We start from the raw sequence: 15,566 nt of genomic DNA on the forward strand, positions 1-15,566 counted from the left end.
TGGCCTAGAGAGGCCGCTGCCCGACTGGAGGGGCACCAAGGCTTCCGTTCAGCTGAGAGGCAAGATGGCCACGGCTGTGGAAGGCTCTGGCACTGATCGGGGAAGTCGGGGTCTTCTTCACCTTCTCTTTTTCTGCGTCTTACTGGCAGGTGAGGCCTCCCCCACCCATGAGCTCCGTTCAGTAAGGGGAATTCTTCGGATCTGCCCAGCGAGCGTCGCCGTGTCCCTGAAGGTCCCTTCTGCGCCCCTGTCCCCCCACCCTGTAAATCCTCTTTCTCATTCGTTCCCGCGACAGAAGTTCCCCCTTTGCTTAGACCTGAAGGTCCCCTTCTCCCCCGCGACACGTTGTGTTGCTCCATTTCTTCCTCCAGGCCTTTTCTTGGACTTCGAGCCCAGCTCTCTCCCACTTTGTTGGGATGCCGTGTTTTCCCCAGGGCCCCAGGTACCCCACCCACAATCTAAAGGGACAGGTGTCAGAGTTCAGCTTCCTTCCCAGCTCTTTTCGACTTTTTAAGATGAAAGCAGCCTCGTTTAGTGAGTGTAGTGAGGGGCTTGGGAACCTGGATGCCTTATTTCCTACTCTGTTGGGCTCACCATAATCCCGGGTCCCCGTGCCTTGCCTCAGTTTCTCTCGTCTGTAAAATGAGACTAAGATGGGGTATGGGTACTCTTAACTGTTTAGGCTGTGACGGAAAGATTGAAGGAGCTTTCGACGTTTGTAATGTGCATAAGTGTTTGCTTTCTTGAGTTTATTTTCTAGAATATAGTTTTCTAGATGATGAAGCCCTAATATGCAAACATATCTGTATGTAATCTGTGCCTTCCCCAAAATTCACATTATTTTTAAAGATTCTTAAAAGACATACTATAGCTGCCCTACATGTGGGCACACAAATAACAAACTGGTGCTTTTGGTGTAGTTGACTAAGAGTGGACTAACTCTGACAGGTGTGCGGCATAAGGTGTCTCCCAATTCTGTTCAGACTCATGGAAAAGTGTCTCAAAAAAAATTTTTTAATTGTAATTTGAATTCTTAGGGGGCCACCTTTTTGTTAACTGATTAGTAGTATACATACAGGACAAAAAAGCCACACTGTGGCTTGTCCAAGGTCAGATGCTCTTCCTTTGACAAATCAAGTTTTCTCTCTTTTTAGCTTCATTGTCATTTGTTGTACAGGAATTTGTGATAACCCTCTGGGGCACATAGCTGGGTACTTTGTAGAGCATTTAGTCAGAAATGTCCCCAAGCAATGAGAAGACATTAGTCTCATTTTAGAAAATATGATATTCAATGATTTACTCAAGCCAGACAGTGAGCTAAATGGCATGGTAGAGGTTGGTACCAATGTCTCTCAAGTACTTCTAACACTTTTTGTCTTGTGATCAGGTTTGTGCAGGGGAAATTCAGTGGAAAGGAAGATCTACATCCCCTTAAATAAAACAGCACCCTGTGTCCGTCTGCTCAATGCCACTCATCAGATTGGCTGCCAGTGTGAGTTGGGGTTGGGATTTGTGTCTGTGGCCAATAATATTTTAAGTCTGTGTTGGAGGTATATAGGAAGATCCATGTCCTACTTGGGAGTCTCAACACTCAAATTACATTATATGGGTAGGAGGTGATAGATAGAGAACCATCTGTCAAAATGGACAAGATAATTAATAAGAGCTAACATTTTGTAAGTGCTACATACCAAGCTTTTTACAAGTGTATCTATTTTAACCCTCACAATAACTCCATGAGGTAGGTACTGTTATTATCCCCATTTTACAAATGACAGCCTGGGGCTTAAAGAAGTTGAGTGATTTTCTTAAGATCATACTGATAATAAATGATGAGGCCAGGATTTGAAACATGGTGGTCCAAATTCTAAGCCAGGATTCATAGCTACTCAATTATACTGCCTTCTAAGGAAAAAGAATAGAAGTCTCATATCCTATGGAGTCCGGTCATCATCTGCACTCTGAATGATCTTTTTGAAACCAAAATGGGTTCTTAAAGGTAGTGGACAATATTTGAGGAGAAGACATTGAGATTTCTAAATATTTGTCAGGTAGGTGGAATTAGCAAAGCATCCAGACTTGTCTTTGTGCTTTGTGAATGTGTTCCAAAATGGTGCTATGGCAACGTAGTTCTAAAATCTATAAAAATCACAGAGGGAAAAAGAGTTGTGATCTGAAGGCTGAATCCCAGTTCCTCTGCTGCTTAACCTGCTCTCTTCAGATACTGTTCTTCCTTGGACAGAAGCTCTGTCAGAATGTAGTTTTGCAGGTAAGCAGGAAACTTAGGTCTGATCTTGACTCCTCCATCACCAAATTGTTCACCTCTGAGTTTTAACTCAGATGGTTAGAACAGACCTGCACAAAGCTAAAAGTCAAACTACCTTTGAATAGATATTTATTGATTTCTGTTGACTAGGACCTATGGTCTCAGCTACACTGAGTGAATCCTGAAGCATCCTTCCAGTTTGGCAGGAGAAAACTGAGACAATTGGGAAGAGAAGGGCTTGCTCGAGAAGGCAGTTACTACTTTCTCCTGAGTGTACTATATGTTCATTGCCCCATGTCCTTGTAACAGGAAGTCCTGGGAATAAATTGACTGGTTCCAAAGAGCCCCACATAGAATTTTTGTTGGATTTAGTTCTTAAACTGGGTTTGTGGGTAGAAAACAACCAGGTCCAGTGTAAGCTGAGAGCAGACTGCTGATCTTGCTGGAAACTCACTTTAAGTACAGAAGGCCAGGACCCTGTCCTCCTGGACCAGAGTTCTAGAAATCCCCTTAGGGAATGAGTAATTCTTTGGAGCAGCCAGACAGAAAGTATACGCTCTAGAGATAAAGCCCAGTGCCATACTAAGAAAGGAGAGGGGTGGGGCTGGACTTTGGCCACTTCCTCATTTAAGATCTTGTTTCCTTTTCAACCTACTTATTTCTAAGTGTTACTTCCTTTTGTCATATCTGTCAGTCCTGAGCTGGCTATACCCTATTTAATTAGGGTAACTAGCATGATAAAACTAAGAAGAAATAGACCCAGGGTTGATTTTCTGATTATAAAGCCATGTTGCTACTGGACCCTTTTCTTTAAGGTGCTCAAGAGCTATACCTATATATGGTTTCTTTTTCTTTTCTTCTTTCTTTTTAATCTGTCCTCATAGTACCAGGTGAATAGGGAATAGAAAAGCTGCTCCCCACTGAAGGCCCAGAGAAAATAAGCAAGTTGCTTAAGACTCAGTCACCAGATGGAACCCAGATTAGAATCTGGGTTTTTAGCCCAGGGTCAATAGCTTGTTTTCTTCCAGGCCTCCCTAGAGCTGAAGTTAAATAGTCTACTTTCTAGATTAGCTTTTCCTTTTCCCATGTTTCACATGCTATGGCAAGGACTGTTGTCTTCTGGTATACTTAGAACTGCTGTTGGTATCTAGGTCCTTACTAAATTACTCCATGCTTTGATAGTCCTGCACATTATCACCAGCAACTTGAATTTATTATGGATTTATTTTCTATATATACATAAGGCATAGTTGAATGTTGGGGACCCTGCTTCCATGTCTAGATTTTACCAGATCCCATTGGAGAAAAATTCTGTTGACTGGTAGTCTGGAAATGTATATGGTTTCTGACTCATGCCAGTTACAGGTAGTTCAGGGCCTTGATCTAGAGCCATAGTTCCCATACTTGGCTATATATTGAAGAGCCACATGTGGTGAGTTTTAAAAATGTATATACCTGGGCTCCACCTTGAGAAATTTTAATTTAGTAAATCTAAGGTAAGGCCCAGGTCTCTGTATTTTTTTAAAATTCCGAAGTGATTCTGATACACAGCAGGGTTGAAAACTACTGCTTGAAAATAAAATATGAATAACATAACCAACATTTATTGGGGAAAAGATATGGGGGAACCTTAGGGTGTCTCTACATGGATCACTAAGGACTTGAGGGGTATTGCTGTGTGCAGCTCAAGGCATTTTGGACTGTGAACCATCCATCTACTAGAGCAAAGCTTCCCAATCTTTATCATGACATGAAAACACATAGAAAATGTTATTTGGCACCCTGGCACATATAGAAATGGATGATATATGTGGGACACCTTGGGGTCAGCTCCTGGCTAGAGGTGACCATCCAAGGGATTTTTGAAAGCCCTAGGCCCCCAGCTTCCCCAGAACTGAGAAGAATCAATATCAATACCTCTCTAACACATTCAGGGCCCTTCAATTGGGAAGCTCTGTTCTAGAGACCTCAGAGTTCTTAATTAACCTCACCCCCAACTGGCCAAAAGCAAGTAAAGTCATTCCTAAATAGGGCAAAAGGACGGAGATCCAGGAAGGCTACTGAGGCCAAGGGAATCTACACATATGTTTTCACAAAGGAAGATTCAAAGCTAGAACTCCAAGCTAGAGATCTAGAGCCTGCCATTTCCTGGAGAAAATACAGGTTTGAAAACTTTGGTGTCTACTGTTCTAGAGTCTTGTATATATATATCTATGGCTAAGTGAGTTTGAAGGGAGAGGGCAAGAAAATGAAGTTCATAGAGCCTTTCTGACATTTGGTGAACAGGGCCTCTAATGTAGTCCTTTGGGGCTCTTTTGTCCTCCGTTCCTGCTGGTAGCCTTCAGGTGCAGCTGGGGCATTTCAGCTATTCTGTTCAAGTCCAGTGGTGGCTAAATTAACTCAGATGTTCTATGATAACTTTGGGAGATAAATGATCTGTATAATCAGTGGGGCAAAATCAGAATTGTGGGGAGCTTCAATTTGACCCCTTCTGTCCTGGCAGCTTCCATTAGTGGGGACACAGGGGTTATCCACGTAGTAGAGAAAGAAGAGGACCTGAAGTGGGTGTTGACTGATGGCCCCAACCCACCTTACATGGTTCTGCTGGAAGGCAAGCTCTTTACCAGGTAAGAACTGGGTGTGCCTACTAGGAGAATGCATCAAGAGAGGGAATGGCTCAGTGAATAGTCCCCTCACATGTGGGTAAAAACTTCTTTGGCAGCCCTAGTCTGACCAGGGCTGAGGATGGGGGTGGTCCTCAGAAACAAAGGTGCACATTCAAATGGAATCATCTCAGTGACCCTAAAAGTAGAGCTGGAATGAGTAAGGACCCTGGGGAGGGAAGGTGATGGTGTCCAGGGTCACGTTGGGACAGGGAAGGTGGAATTAAGCCCTGAATTCAGAATCGGGTCATAAGTCCTGATTCAGAAGTTAAAGATCAAGAAGGTAAGAAGTTGGTGGATGGTTTTGATTTCCCTGATTCCCCATTTGTTACCATCCTGAGAGACAGGAACTTGGGCTGCCTTCCTACTTGGCATTCCCTCCCTATTCCAGGAATCTGATGGAGAAACTGAAGGGGGAAACCAGACGAATTGCTGGTCTTGCAGTGTCCTTGGCCAAACCTAGTCCACCCACAGGCTTCTCTCCTAGTGTACAGTGCCCCAATGATGGGTTTGGTAAGAGCCCCAATGTATCAGGGGGACCTCTGGTCACCCAAGGTTCATTTTTCTTCAGTGGTGTGGATTAGACATTGATTTCTGTGGTAGATGTCTCTGTCCTTTGTGTGAGTGAGTGTGTGTGTGTGTGTGTGTGGTGTGAGTGACAGACTCCTAAACAGAAGATGTTTCTTAGTCTTTGTCACACACCCATCTCCTCTCCTACTTCCCTTTCTGCTTACCTTCCATCCTCCCTTCTTGTCACATGCTCAGATCCCTAATCAGCCAGCCTATGGCTCACTGCTGTTACCAGGGCCTCTGTTTTGCTGTGGATGGTGCTAGATTGATACCTGTTCCTTTGTGCCACATCCTCCTTTTGTACTCTTAGTCCCAACCCACTGATTTCCTAGCCTTCCTCCCTCAGTACCTGGTGCCCCAACAATCTATCTCCCCTATCCTCCCCTTCAGGTGTGTACTCCACCGCCTCCGGGCCAGAGTTTGCTCACTGTAGAGAAATACAGTGGAACCCCCTGGGCAATGGCTTGGCTTATGAAGACTTTAGTTTTCCCATCTTTCTTCTTGAAGATGAAAAGGAAACCCAGGTCATCAAGCAGGTAATGACTCTGCCAGCTCCTAGCAATTTGGGTTAGAGAGAGGATGGGGAGGAAGATAAAAATTACGTTTTAGATTCTCTTGTTTGGAGGGAGCTCAGAGCCAACTCTTTCTTATCCTTATTTTATATTTCCATCGCTCAGTTTTCTCTGCTGTCTGATATCATAGCATTAAATTTTTCTAGACTAAAGGAAAATGTAAGGGATATTTAATATGAAACAAGGTGTCCAGCCTAGTTAATAACCACTAATGGTAAAAAGAGCATTGGAGTAGAAATTGAGGGATTTAATTTGGTAATTTCCAAAGTTCTTTTTAGCATTAATATTCTGTAATTCCATTCTGGCTTCTTGGTATTGACACTTAAAGCAGTTAAAAGATTTGTCCAAAGTTGCATGGTGAGTCAGTATCTAAACTGCCTTGAATCTGGTCTTTTGATCTCCATTTTGATGCTTGTTACATCAAATCACATTAGGAGCAGTGACCGAAGCTCCAAATTGGGCCAGGCCATTTTAGGGTGGGATAATTTCATCCACCCCAAATAAGTCATTGAGTCTGTGCCTTTTTGCACCTCTTGATGAGTTTTTCTCTTTGACCTTCTAGATCCTGTGGTTGTACCAGGACAACTATAGCTCAGGGACAGATGTAGGACTGGCTTAAGGATGGAGCTGGGCCCTCCTCTTTCTGGAAGGTGTGGGAGGGGCTCCGCAGCTCACTGTCTCTTCAGTGGGGTCCATCTCCCCTTCTAGTGCTATCAAGATCACAACCTGAGTCAGAATGGCTCAGCACCAGCCTTCCCACTGTGTGCCATGCAGCTCTTCTCACACATGCATGCAGTCATCAGCACTGTCACCTGTATGCGACGCAGCTCCATCCAGAGCACCTTCAGTATCAACCCAGGTAAGATCCAAGGCAGGCTAGGCATCCTGGGGCTAGGATAGGGAGAGATCACAGTAGGGAAGGAGTGGGCATAGGTCAGGGAATACTGGGTAGGAGAACCGGAAACAATTCTGATCCAGTGAGGCAGCTTTCCCTCAAGTGACAGTAACAGAGAAACCAATCTGAAGCAGTAGAGATAGAGAAAATGACTCACACAGTTCCTGGGGCACTTGTCACAGAAGTCTTCCATGTCATCTTTATTTGCCAACCTTTCTCTCACTCCTGTTGATCTCTCACTCTTTCTGTCCTGTTCAGAAATCGTCTGTGATCCCCTGTCAGACTACAACGTATGGAGTATGCTTAAGCCTATAAATACATCTGGGACATTAGAGCCTGCTGACAGGGTTGTGGTTGCTGCCACCCGGGTGAGTACTGGCCCCTGAGTCAGGGTGACCAGGGCGGGCTCAGAAAGGGCTGGCAGCTTCTCTTGGGCATATCAGATTTCATAGTTGCTATAGTGGGGAGACTCATGGAGAGGAATCTGGGCTGCAGGGCTCCCTGGTTCTAGCTGTTGCCCTAGGGTTTGTGTATTCTCTTGGCTGGAACCAGAGATGGGGTTTGGTGGTCTGGTCCTAATTTCCGGTTTTAAAGTGTGCTTTTCCTGCCTTTCCCACTGTTTTACTCAGCTGGACAGTCGTTCCTTTTTCTGGAATGTAGCCCCAGGGGCTGAAAGTGCTGTTGCCTCCTTTGTTACCCAGCTGGCTGCAGCCGAAGCTTTGCAAAAGGCACCTGATGTGACCACCCTACCCCGGAATGTCATGTTTGTCTTTTTCCAAGGGGTAAGGGCTCTTTTTTGCTGGGGTGAGGGGGCAGGGAATGAGGCGGGTGGTGAAGAAAAGAGTGGCTAATGCTTCTGAGCAACCAAGTCTCTTGGTTGGAGAAGGAGTGGAATCTCAGCACTTGACCCAAGTTGTTCGTTAGCAGAGAGCCTCTGCACATGTCTACTTGTGTTTCCCTACCTGATTCCCCCATTTTAGGAAGCTTTTGCATATATGTCAAGGAGCAGTGATCTTACTTGACACAGATGACATCTCTTATAGCACTATGGAATGGGTTACCTATTTAGCTTTCACACTATTTTATATTATTATTTGCCCCCTTTAATTCTGTATAACAAATAATCAGTGAGCATCTATTGAAAATAAAGCAGAGTATGGAGAACAGGGGAGTTTACCTATAAATAAGATCTGGAATTGGTGCCCTGCCACTCCCTTACCTCCTACCAATAAGATCACTTTGAGGTGTCCTTTTGCTTTTATTTTCTGGCTCCTTTCCTTTACTGCCTCCACCCGGGAGCCTTGAGGCTCTTGCTTATTCCCACTGGGACCACAGCCTGGTCCTGGAATGCAGGAACAGCAGCTGGAGCCGAGTCGGCAGAGGTGGGGGAGAGACAAATGAGCAGAAATATAACATCTGATGTTTGCCTCAGGCTTTCCTCACTTCTGGGCTTTTGAAGTCCAGTGACACATGTGAGGGTTGGTCATAACTGGGAAGAGGGGTGGAAAGGAGGGCAAAGTCACATGACGGTAAGCTGGCTAGCATTTGAGATGGCATGAGATAGTCTTGTTGCCTGGAGCTTTCGTGATTTGACCTTCTGAGGCTTCTTTTCTAACCCTTGAAATTTCTATTCTGTTTCCCATCCATCCCCACTCCTCAGGAAACATTTGACTACATTGGCAGCTCAAGAATGGTCTACGATATGGAAAAGGGCAAGTTTCCTATACAGTTAGAGAACATTGACTCATTCGTGGAGCTGGGACAGGTGTGCAGCATATGTCTTCCACCCCTTCCCCTTCCTACTAGAAGCTTCCTCCTCTGTTGTTCTGTTGTCCTCGCTGCAGGTGTCACCATCCTTTCCCTTGACTTCTCTTCTGGTCCCACTCTTTTCTCCCAGGTATGGACCAGAACAGGAGACTGATTAAAAGTTTAAAAGTGTTGCTTCTTCATCTTCCCTCCCCAACCCCAGGTGGCCTTAAGGACTTCACTAGAGCTTTGGATGCACACAGACCCCATGTCTCAGAAAAATGAGTCAGTACGGAACCAGGTAACCTGAGCATCTCTCTTCACTTCCTGTCTCAGCAGCTCAGAATATGGGTTCCTCTTCCTCTTGGTGCTGTCCCACCAGCCCCCCAGGTCTGTGAGACAGGACCTTCGGCTAGTGTTGGCTAAAGGGTGAACACCACAGCTGTTGTTGCTCTCTGGGAAGAATTACCAGCTCAGTTACACAACGTTGGTTCCCTGGGATGAGTAGGTGTCTGATTATCCAGTGCCTAGCAAACTGTCACTGCTCATTAAGGACAAATGAGTCACTTGCCCTTCTCCCCTTGCTGCCCCATGTAGCCACTTGTCATGGCTGCCCCACCCAATTCTGGCTGTGCCATGCTCCATAGCCACATTGTCCTTCATTTTCCTCACTCTTTGTTCAAGACCCTCCCTCCCTCCAAGGTCCAGCTCTAGGCCTACTTTTTCCATGGGGGCCTTTCCTGTCATACCAGCCTTTAGCGTCATCCCTGCTCTGGACTCTTATAGCACTATGGAATGGGTTACCTATTTAGCTTTCACCCTGTTTTGTATTATTATTTGCCCCCTTTAATTCTGTATAACAAATAATAAGTGAGCATCTATTGAAAAATAAAGCAGAGTATTGAAAACAGGAGAGTTTACCTATAAGTATGAAAAAACGCAGGCCTCTCCTTTCTTTGTGCCTTAAAATACTATTCTAACGTGGATGGGAAATGGGAACCTGCAGAAAATTTAGAGAACCTTGGTCCCAAAAGGCTTGAGGAATTTAGCTCTAGGAGAGCTTGTCTTTATTTCCCAGTAGGCTTAGGGCAGGGGTCCAAGCAGGGGACCTGAAGTATAGAGCATTTCAGACCTAAAAGAAACCTCCCATTTCCCATTCCCCAGGCTTCCCTCAGTTAATCTCCCTCATTCCCCCAGGTGGAAAGTCTCCTGGCCATATTGGAGAACATCGGTGTTGGTGTCCCTACCGTAGCCCTCAGAAGGCTGAATCAGTCCCAGCCTCTCCCACCGTCTTCTCTGCAGCGATTTCTTCGAGCTCGAAACATCTCAGGTGTTGTTCTTACTGACCACTCTGCTGCCTTCCATAATCGGTAAGTCACCTGACCCTGCCCTCTTCGTTTGCCAAGAGAGTCCTTCAGTTTGGGGTCCATAGAGAAAGAGATGTCATCTATGTCAAGAAAGATCACTGCTCCTGCTCTCCCCTTTCTGCATGCTTCCCTTTCCAAACCCACATGTCCATTTGTGTTCTTCACTGTTCTTCACTCATTGCCCTCTTCACATCTGATCTGGATGCCTTGTTTGACTTGATGCTTCCCTTAGAAAACAACCCTCACCTTCATCCCTTTCCTAGCACAGTCTGAGTTCCCCAGGGCTGCCAGCAGAGGGCATCTCAAACAAAAGCACACAGAAGGATGATGGGGGTTCTTTGGATGGAGGATAGAAGAAGCATGTCACTGGGGCCCCTTTGAAGGGTGCTGCAGACAGTTCTTATACTCTGAAATGTACATGTGCTTGTCGCCATGCAGACAGATGCTTGTAGTCCAGTGTGAGGTAAGAGTGTCCACTCCACAAAGAAGAAGCAAGGTTCTGTTAGTCACCTCATTCTTGACCCTGGGCACCCCTAACCTGCGCATAACTTGAGGCCTGGGATAACAGCGGCCCTCTTCCTCAGGCTGGATTGCTAAGCCTCTAGCCTCCCTTCCCCACTTCCAAAAGGCCAAAGGAGTTTCTGAGTGAAAATGCTTAAGATCTGGGTCTCTGATACCAGCCATGTATCACCTTCTCATTTACTAAGGGGAGTGACAGTTCTGGCAGATAGGGTCAGCTCTCTTCTCCATATTTTTCCTCTGCACCAGTTTGGAGAGAGGGATGATACATCATTTGAACATCTTTTGGGCTTGTTTATGTGGCTGACTTGATTCTGTGTGGGGCAGGCATTTATTGATGGTGAAGGCTAGGAGCTTTCTTCTCTTAGCCCCTCTTCTACCATCTGTCTCCTTCGGCCTCTCAAAGAGTTTCATGGTAGTTTATTACAATGCCATATTTTATATCAGTGAGCAGACCTGATCCTGATGCCTGCTAATCCCCACTTCTACTCCCAGCCACTCTCAGTGTTAATGTTCATTGGAACAATCACAGAATTGTATAATGTTCTAAGGATGAGAGACTCTTAAGTTTGGCAGCACTCTCTGAAGGTTGTCTTAGCCATCTTATATCCCTAGCTCAAACCATGTATAAATGTTCCTGGTGATTAAAGATCTCCCTAGAAAGAGAGATTCCTGCATTCTGATCTCCTTTACCTTTTCTACCTTGCCCATCAGGAAATTCTTTGTATTTAACTAGCTACTCCACCCTCACTCCACCACCCTATTCTCCACACCTTCTTCAACAGAGGATCCTAATTTTTCTCTCCCCTTTCCCTGCATAAGGGACAGGTGAGGGAGGAAAGGGGCAGGGCCTTGGCTGAGTGTGGCCAAGCCTCATGCCACCTTTCCTGGCAGCTACTACGAGAGCATTTATGACACTGCTGAGAACATTAATGTGAGCTACCCTGAAACGCTGAGCCCTGAAGAGGAACTGCACTTTGTGACAGACACTGCCAAGGTAGCACTAACCTGGGCTGGGGTGGGAACCTGGGGACCATAGTGAAGACAGAATGTTAGCATTTGAGAACAGAAGATGGCCATTCAGCCTCCCTCCTCACCTACGGTAGGCCCTGGCAGATGTGGCTACGGTGCTGGGACGAGCACTCTACCAGCTTGCAGGAGGAACCAACGTCAGTACAGTTCAGGCTGATCCCAAGACGGTAAGAACGGATGATCCCTAGCTCCTTTCCATCTCTGTTGACCAGCAGACTGCTCTGACCCTTTGCTCCCTTGCCTGGTCTCCCAAACGTTGGAAGTCAGCATGCCTGTACCTACCAGCAAGGACATCTGTTGCCCCAGAGAGCTCCCGTATAGCCTCATCAGTGTGCTTGTGAGCTAGCACGGTTTCCCCATCCTCAGAGTCTGTCTGGCCATTCTCATTCCCACCCGTGTCTGGATCTCCACTCCTAACTCTTTCCTGTGCCCCAAGTCACATGCATCCCTCTTCTCACCATTTCAATCCTAGGTTACCCGTCTGCTCTATGGGTTCCTGGTTAGAGCCAACAACTCATGGTTCCAGTCAATCATGAGGCAGGACCTGAGGTCCTACTTGGGTAAGCATATGGTATGGGAATGAGACTCTTAAGCCAAGGAAAGAGATAGAGAAAAAGTTATCATTATTTTTTATTTAATCTCTATTCCTTTTCTGTGTCTTCTCTTCTTCCTTTCATCCCCCATTTTTCTTTCCTTCTCCTGATATCTGTTGGATCCTTTCTTCTTAACCTTCTCTTTCCTGGTTCCTGCTGATCTCGGGTTCCTCTGATTTCCACCCTACCCCACCCCCACCCTCAACCCACCAAACCCTCCCTTCCCTTAGGTGACGGGCCCCTTCAACATTACATTGCCGTCTCCAGCCCCACCAACACTACTTATGTGGTACAGTATGCCTTGGCAAATTTGACTGGCAAGGTGATTGACCTTACCCGAGAACAATGCCAGGATCCAAGTAAAGTCCCAAATGAAAGCAAGGATGTGAGTAGTAGTGGGTGTTGGAGGTGCCCTGAGGGTCCCCTCTCCCTTTGGAAAGTTGGATGATCCCCTCAGCCCAGTTGGACCTAAGGGATTGGGGTGGAGAGGTGGAGGGATGCAGCCCTTTGAATTTGAGCACTGAAGAGGCAGCAGCCTGCGTGAAAGAGGACCATATAAAGGGTAAAGGGAAAGAGTGATAAGAGGATCACCTCAGCCCTGTGCTGTGGCCTGTCTTCCTGTGCAGCTGTATGAGTACTCATGGGTTCAGGGGTCTTTGAATTCCAACGAGACGGACCGGCTCCCCCAGTGTGTGCGTTCCACGGCACGACTGGCCAGGGCCTTGTCCCCTGCTTTTGAACTGAGGCAGTGGAGCTCTACTGAATACTCAACATGGACCGAGAGCCGCTGGAAAGATATCCGTGCCCGGATATTTCTGATAGCCAGCAGAGAGCTTGAGGTGAGATGCGGATGTGCGGGGGTGGGGAGGAGATTGGCAGAAGTCTATTTGCCCTCTTTCTATTGCCTCTTGTCTCATACTCCACCTCTTAAGCAGCAGAAACCTACCACCAGCATGGGTCAGCCAGCATGTCCCATGAGGAAGCTTTTTGTTGGTAGTCTGAATTTAGTGTTCATTGCAGAGCTGTGCTTCAGTAGAGATCCAAGGAGATGCTCTTTTCCCTGTGGATCCTAGGTAGCCCTTCCACAGCTCCCAATCCCATCTGGCATTTCCCATCTGTCATAGTTGGGGTGAAGCAATCTAATATTTATTGGGCACCTGTCACAAGTAACTCAGTAATGTGGGCACCTGTCACAAATAACTCGGTAATGGAAGAGCTGTGAGTGAATCAAAGCTATGGGCCCTACCTTTATGATGCTTAAAAGTGAAGTAATGCAAGATGGAAGCAAGAACAGAGATAATTACTCTTCTTTTCAAATAAGGAAACTAAGTCCACAGATTGAGAGGTATTGCTTGTAATTGTTCAGTACTTGGTGCTTGGAGCCAGAACCAGAATTCTGATGTCCTGGCTCCCAGCCCTGAACTATTATTCAAAACTGCACTGAGTTCTGAGAACACCTTTCTCCTTTTCTGCTTTCCCCTCCCCACTCCCTCCCCACCCTGCAGCTCATCACCCTGATAGTGGGCTTCGGCATCCTTGTCTTCTCTCTCATCGTCACCTACTTCATCAATGCCAAAGCTGATGTCCTTTTCGTTACTCCCCGGGAGCCAGGAGCTGTGTCTTACTGAGGAGGATCCCAGCTTTTCCTGCCAGCTCTGACATGTACTCCCTAGATCATTTGTCCCACTGGGACACAAACCACTAGTTTGTCACTGGAACCTCTCTGGGCCTGGCTCAGACTGGGATTAGCATAAAGAGTGGAACTGTCCAAAAGAGACAGTGAGAAATAAACATGTTACCTCCTTTCCCTATCTCCTCCTCCCTCTCCATTTCCTTCCTCTTCCCTTCCCTGGCTGGGTCCTGGGTTTACAAACAGAAGCTTCCTGCTTCTGTTTTATTCCCTAGTTGCCCATCTGAACGTATCCTCCTTCAGTATTCCTCTTCTCCACTTTCCATCCTGCCCTGTGCTACCCCTCTGCTCCCTGCCTCCACTCCCTGTACCAACCAACTTCCTGACCAGGAAGAAGGACACAAAAGAGCCGAAGACCAGGATCAAACTACAGGCAACTCCTGAGGAGGACCAGGGTGACCTCTGGGCTGAGCTTGATGTCTCTTTCTCAATATCCTTTCTCCAGGCCCTCAGATGGCACATTAGGGTGGGCGTGCTGCCGGGTGGGTATCCCACCTCCAGCCCACAGTGGTCAGTTATACTTTGTATTAAGCTGTAATATCTATTTTTGTTGTTTTCTTTTTTTCTTTTTGTAAATATTTAAATAGTACTTTTCATTAAAATAGATTATCCCATCTGACTGATAATTTTACTTGCTATTCTTCCCAGGCCCCCTTGTTCAGTGCCCTGGATTAGAAATCATGAAATTGATACCTTATATGCACTATCTTCTGGGTCTCCAGAAGGCACTAGGAATAAGTCTGGCAAAACAGCCTTGAAAGACAGTCTTGAAAGAAGGGCTTTTTTGCTGAGCTCTGGTTCCCCCCATAAGAACAATGGTAGCAAAGTTTCTTCCCACTTAATGTTCAGTAGACACTTATGTATTCATTCTGAGACACTTGATAGGGTACAAAGATGAAGACAATACAACCCTTACCCTCAATAGCTCACAGTTGGGGTGAAGAGAGAGAGAAATAGCCACAACTACATGTAATGCAGCGTAATAAATGGAGTAATTGCCGTAAATCCAGAGTGCTCTGGTAGTACATAGTGGGATTCAAGGGATCGGGTGGCATTTAGAAAGACTGCACAGAGAGGAGGCATATGAATTGTGATCTAAAGAGTTTACCAGGTGTGGGAGCACAGAGTCAAGAAAGGGCATGGGTCATGGGTGGGATGTCATTGGTGTGCCTGGGCTATAGGATCAGCAGGAGATGAGGTCGGGGCCAGATCACAAAGGCCCTTGGGTGACATGCTGAGAAACCTGGGCTTTCCATAGATGGTAATCTTTTCATAGACCAAAACAGGAATGGTTTTAGACTGTTGTAGAAAGAGAACTTTGGTCCTTTCGAGGATGAACTGGAAATGCTCTAATTTCTTGGGTCTTCATAGAAGCAAAATTCTGGTTATAGCAGATCTGTTAAGTGACTGAGGGCTGTGGCCAAATCAGCTGAGGGGGGAAGAGAAGAGGCAGGAGTAGAAGCCTAAACCCAACCTTCTCCCTTCGCTTGCTGGCCAAGAGACTGTCTGACATGTGCCTAAACACAAGCAGTGATAGAAAAAAACTGGCCATTTTCTCAGAGTCCCATGCACCCCTGTTAGTTCTCTGGGCTGTTTACCTTCTCAAATCCTGCCCAGAAGAGGTGATTTTTCTCCAGGTTCTTCCCTGAGTTC

The 15,566-nt window shown here is 46.2% G+C and overlaps 1 protein-coding gene across 2 annotated transcripts; it reads left to right on the forward strand.

Annotated features, from left to right (window-relative positions):
* Window positions 1-37: 37 nt before the first annotated feature.
* Window positions 38-14,532, forward strand: NCSTN (nicastrin). Of its 2 annotated transcripts, XM_071207524.1 has the most exons (18): window positions 38-149; window positions 1,388-1,492; window positions 4,298-4,429; window positions 4,770-4,893; window positions 5,321-5,442; window positions 5,890-6,035; window positions 6,780-6,930; window positions 7,225-7,334; window positions 7,596-7,748; window positions 8,627-8,731; window positions 8,936-9,013; window positions 9,910-10,082; window positions 11,493-11,595; window positions 11,705-11,797; window positions 12,103-12,190; window positions 12,454-12,608; window positions 12,850-13,062; window positions 13,729-14,532. In XM_071207524.1, the coding sequence occupies exons 4-18, from the start codon at window positions 4,862-4,864 to the stop codon at window positions 13,849-13,851; spliced, it is 1,845 nt and encodes a 614-aa protein (XP_071063625.1). In that variant the 5' UTR covers window positions 38-149; window positions 1,388-1,492; window positions 4,298-4,429; window positions 4,770-4,861; the 3' UTR covers window positions 13,852-14,532. The 2 variants fall into 2 exon arrangements, with proteins under 2 accessions (XP_071063625.1, XP_058165944.1); XM_058309961.2 differs by lacking the exon at window positions 4,298-4,429 and having other exon boundaries at window positions 44-149.
* Window positions 14,533-15,566: the final 1,034 nt, after the last annotated feature.

This window comes from Dasypus novemcinctus, chromosome 13 (assembly GCF_030445035.2).
Source record: "Dasypus novemcinctus isolate mDasNov1 chromosome 13, mDasNov1.1.hap2, whole genome shotgun sequence".
Lineage (NCBI taxonomy): Eukaryota > Metazoa > Chordata > Mammalia > Cingulata > Dasypodidae > Dasypus > Dasypus novemcinctus.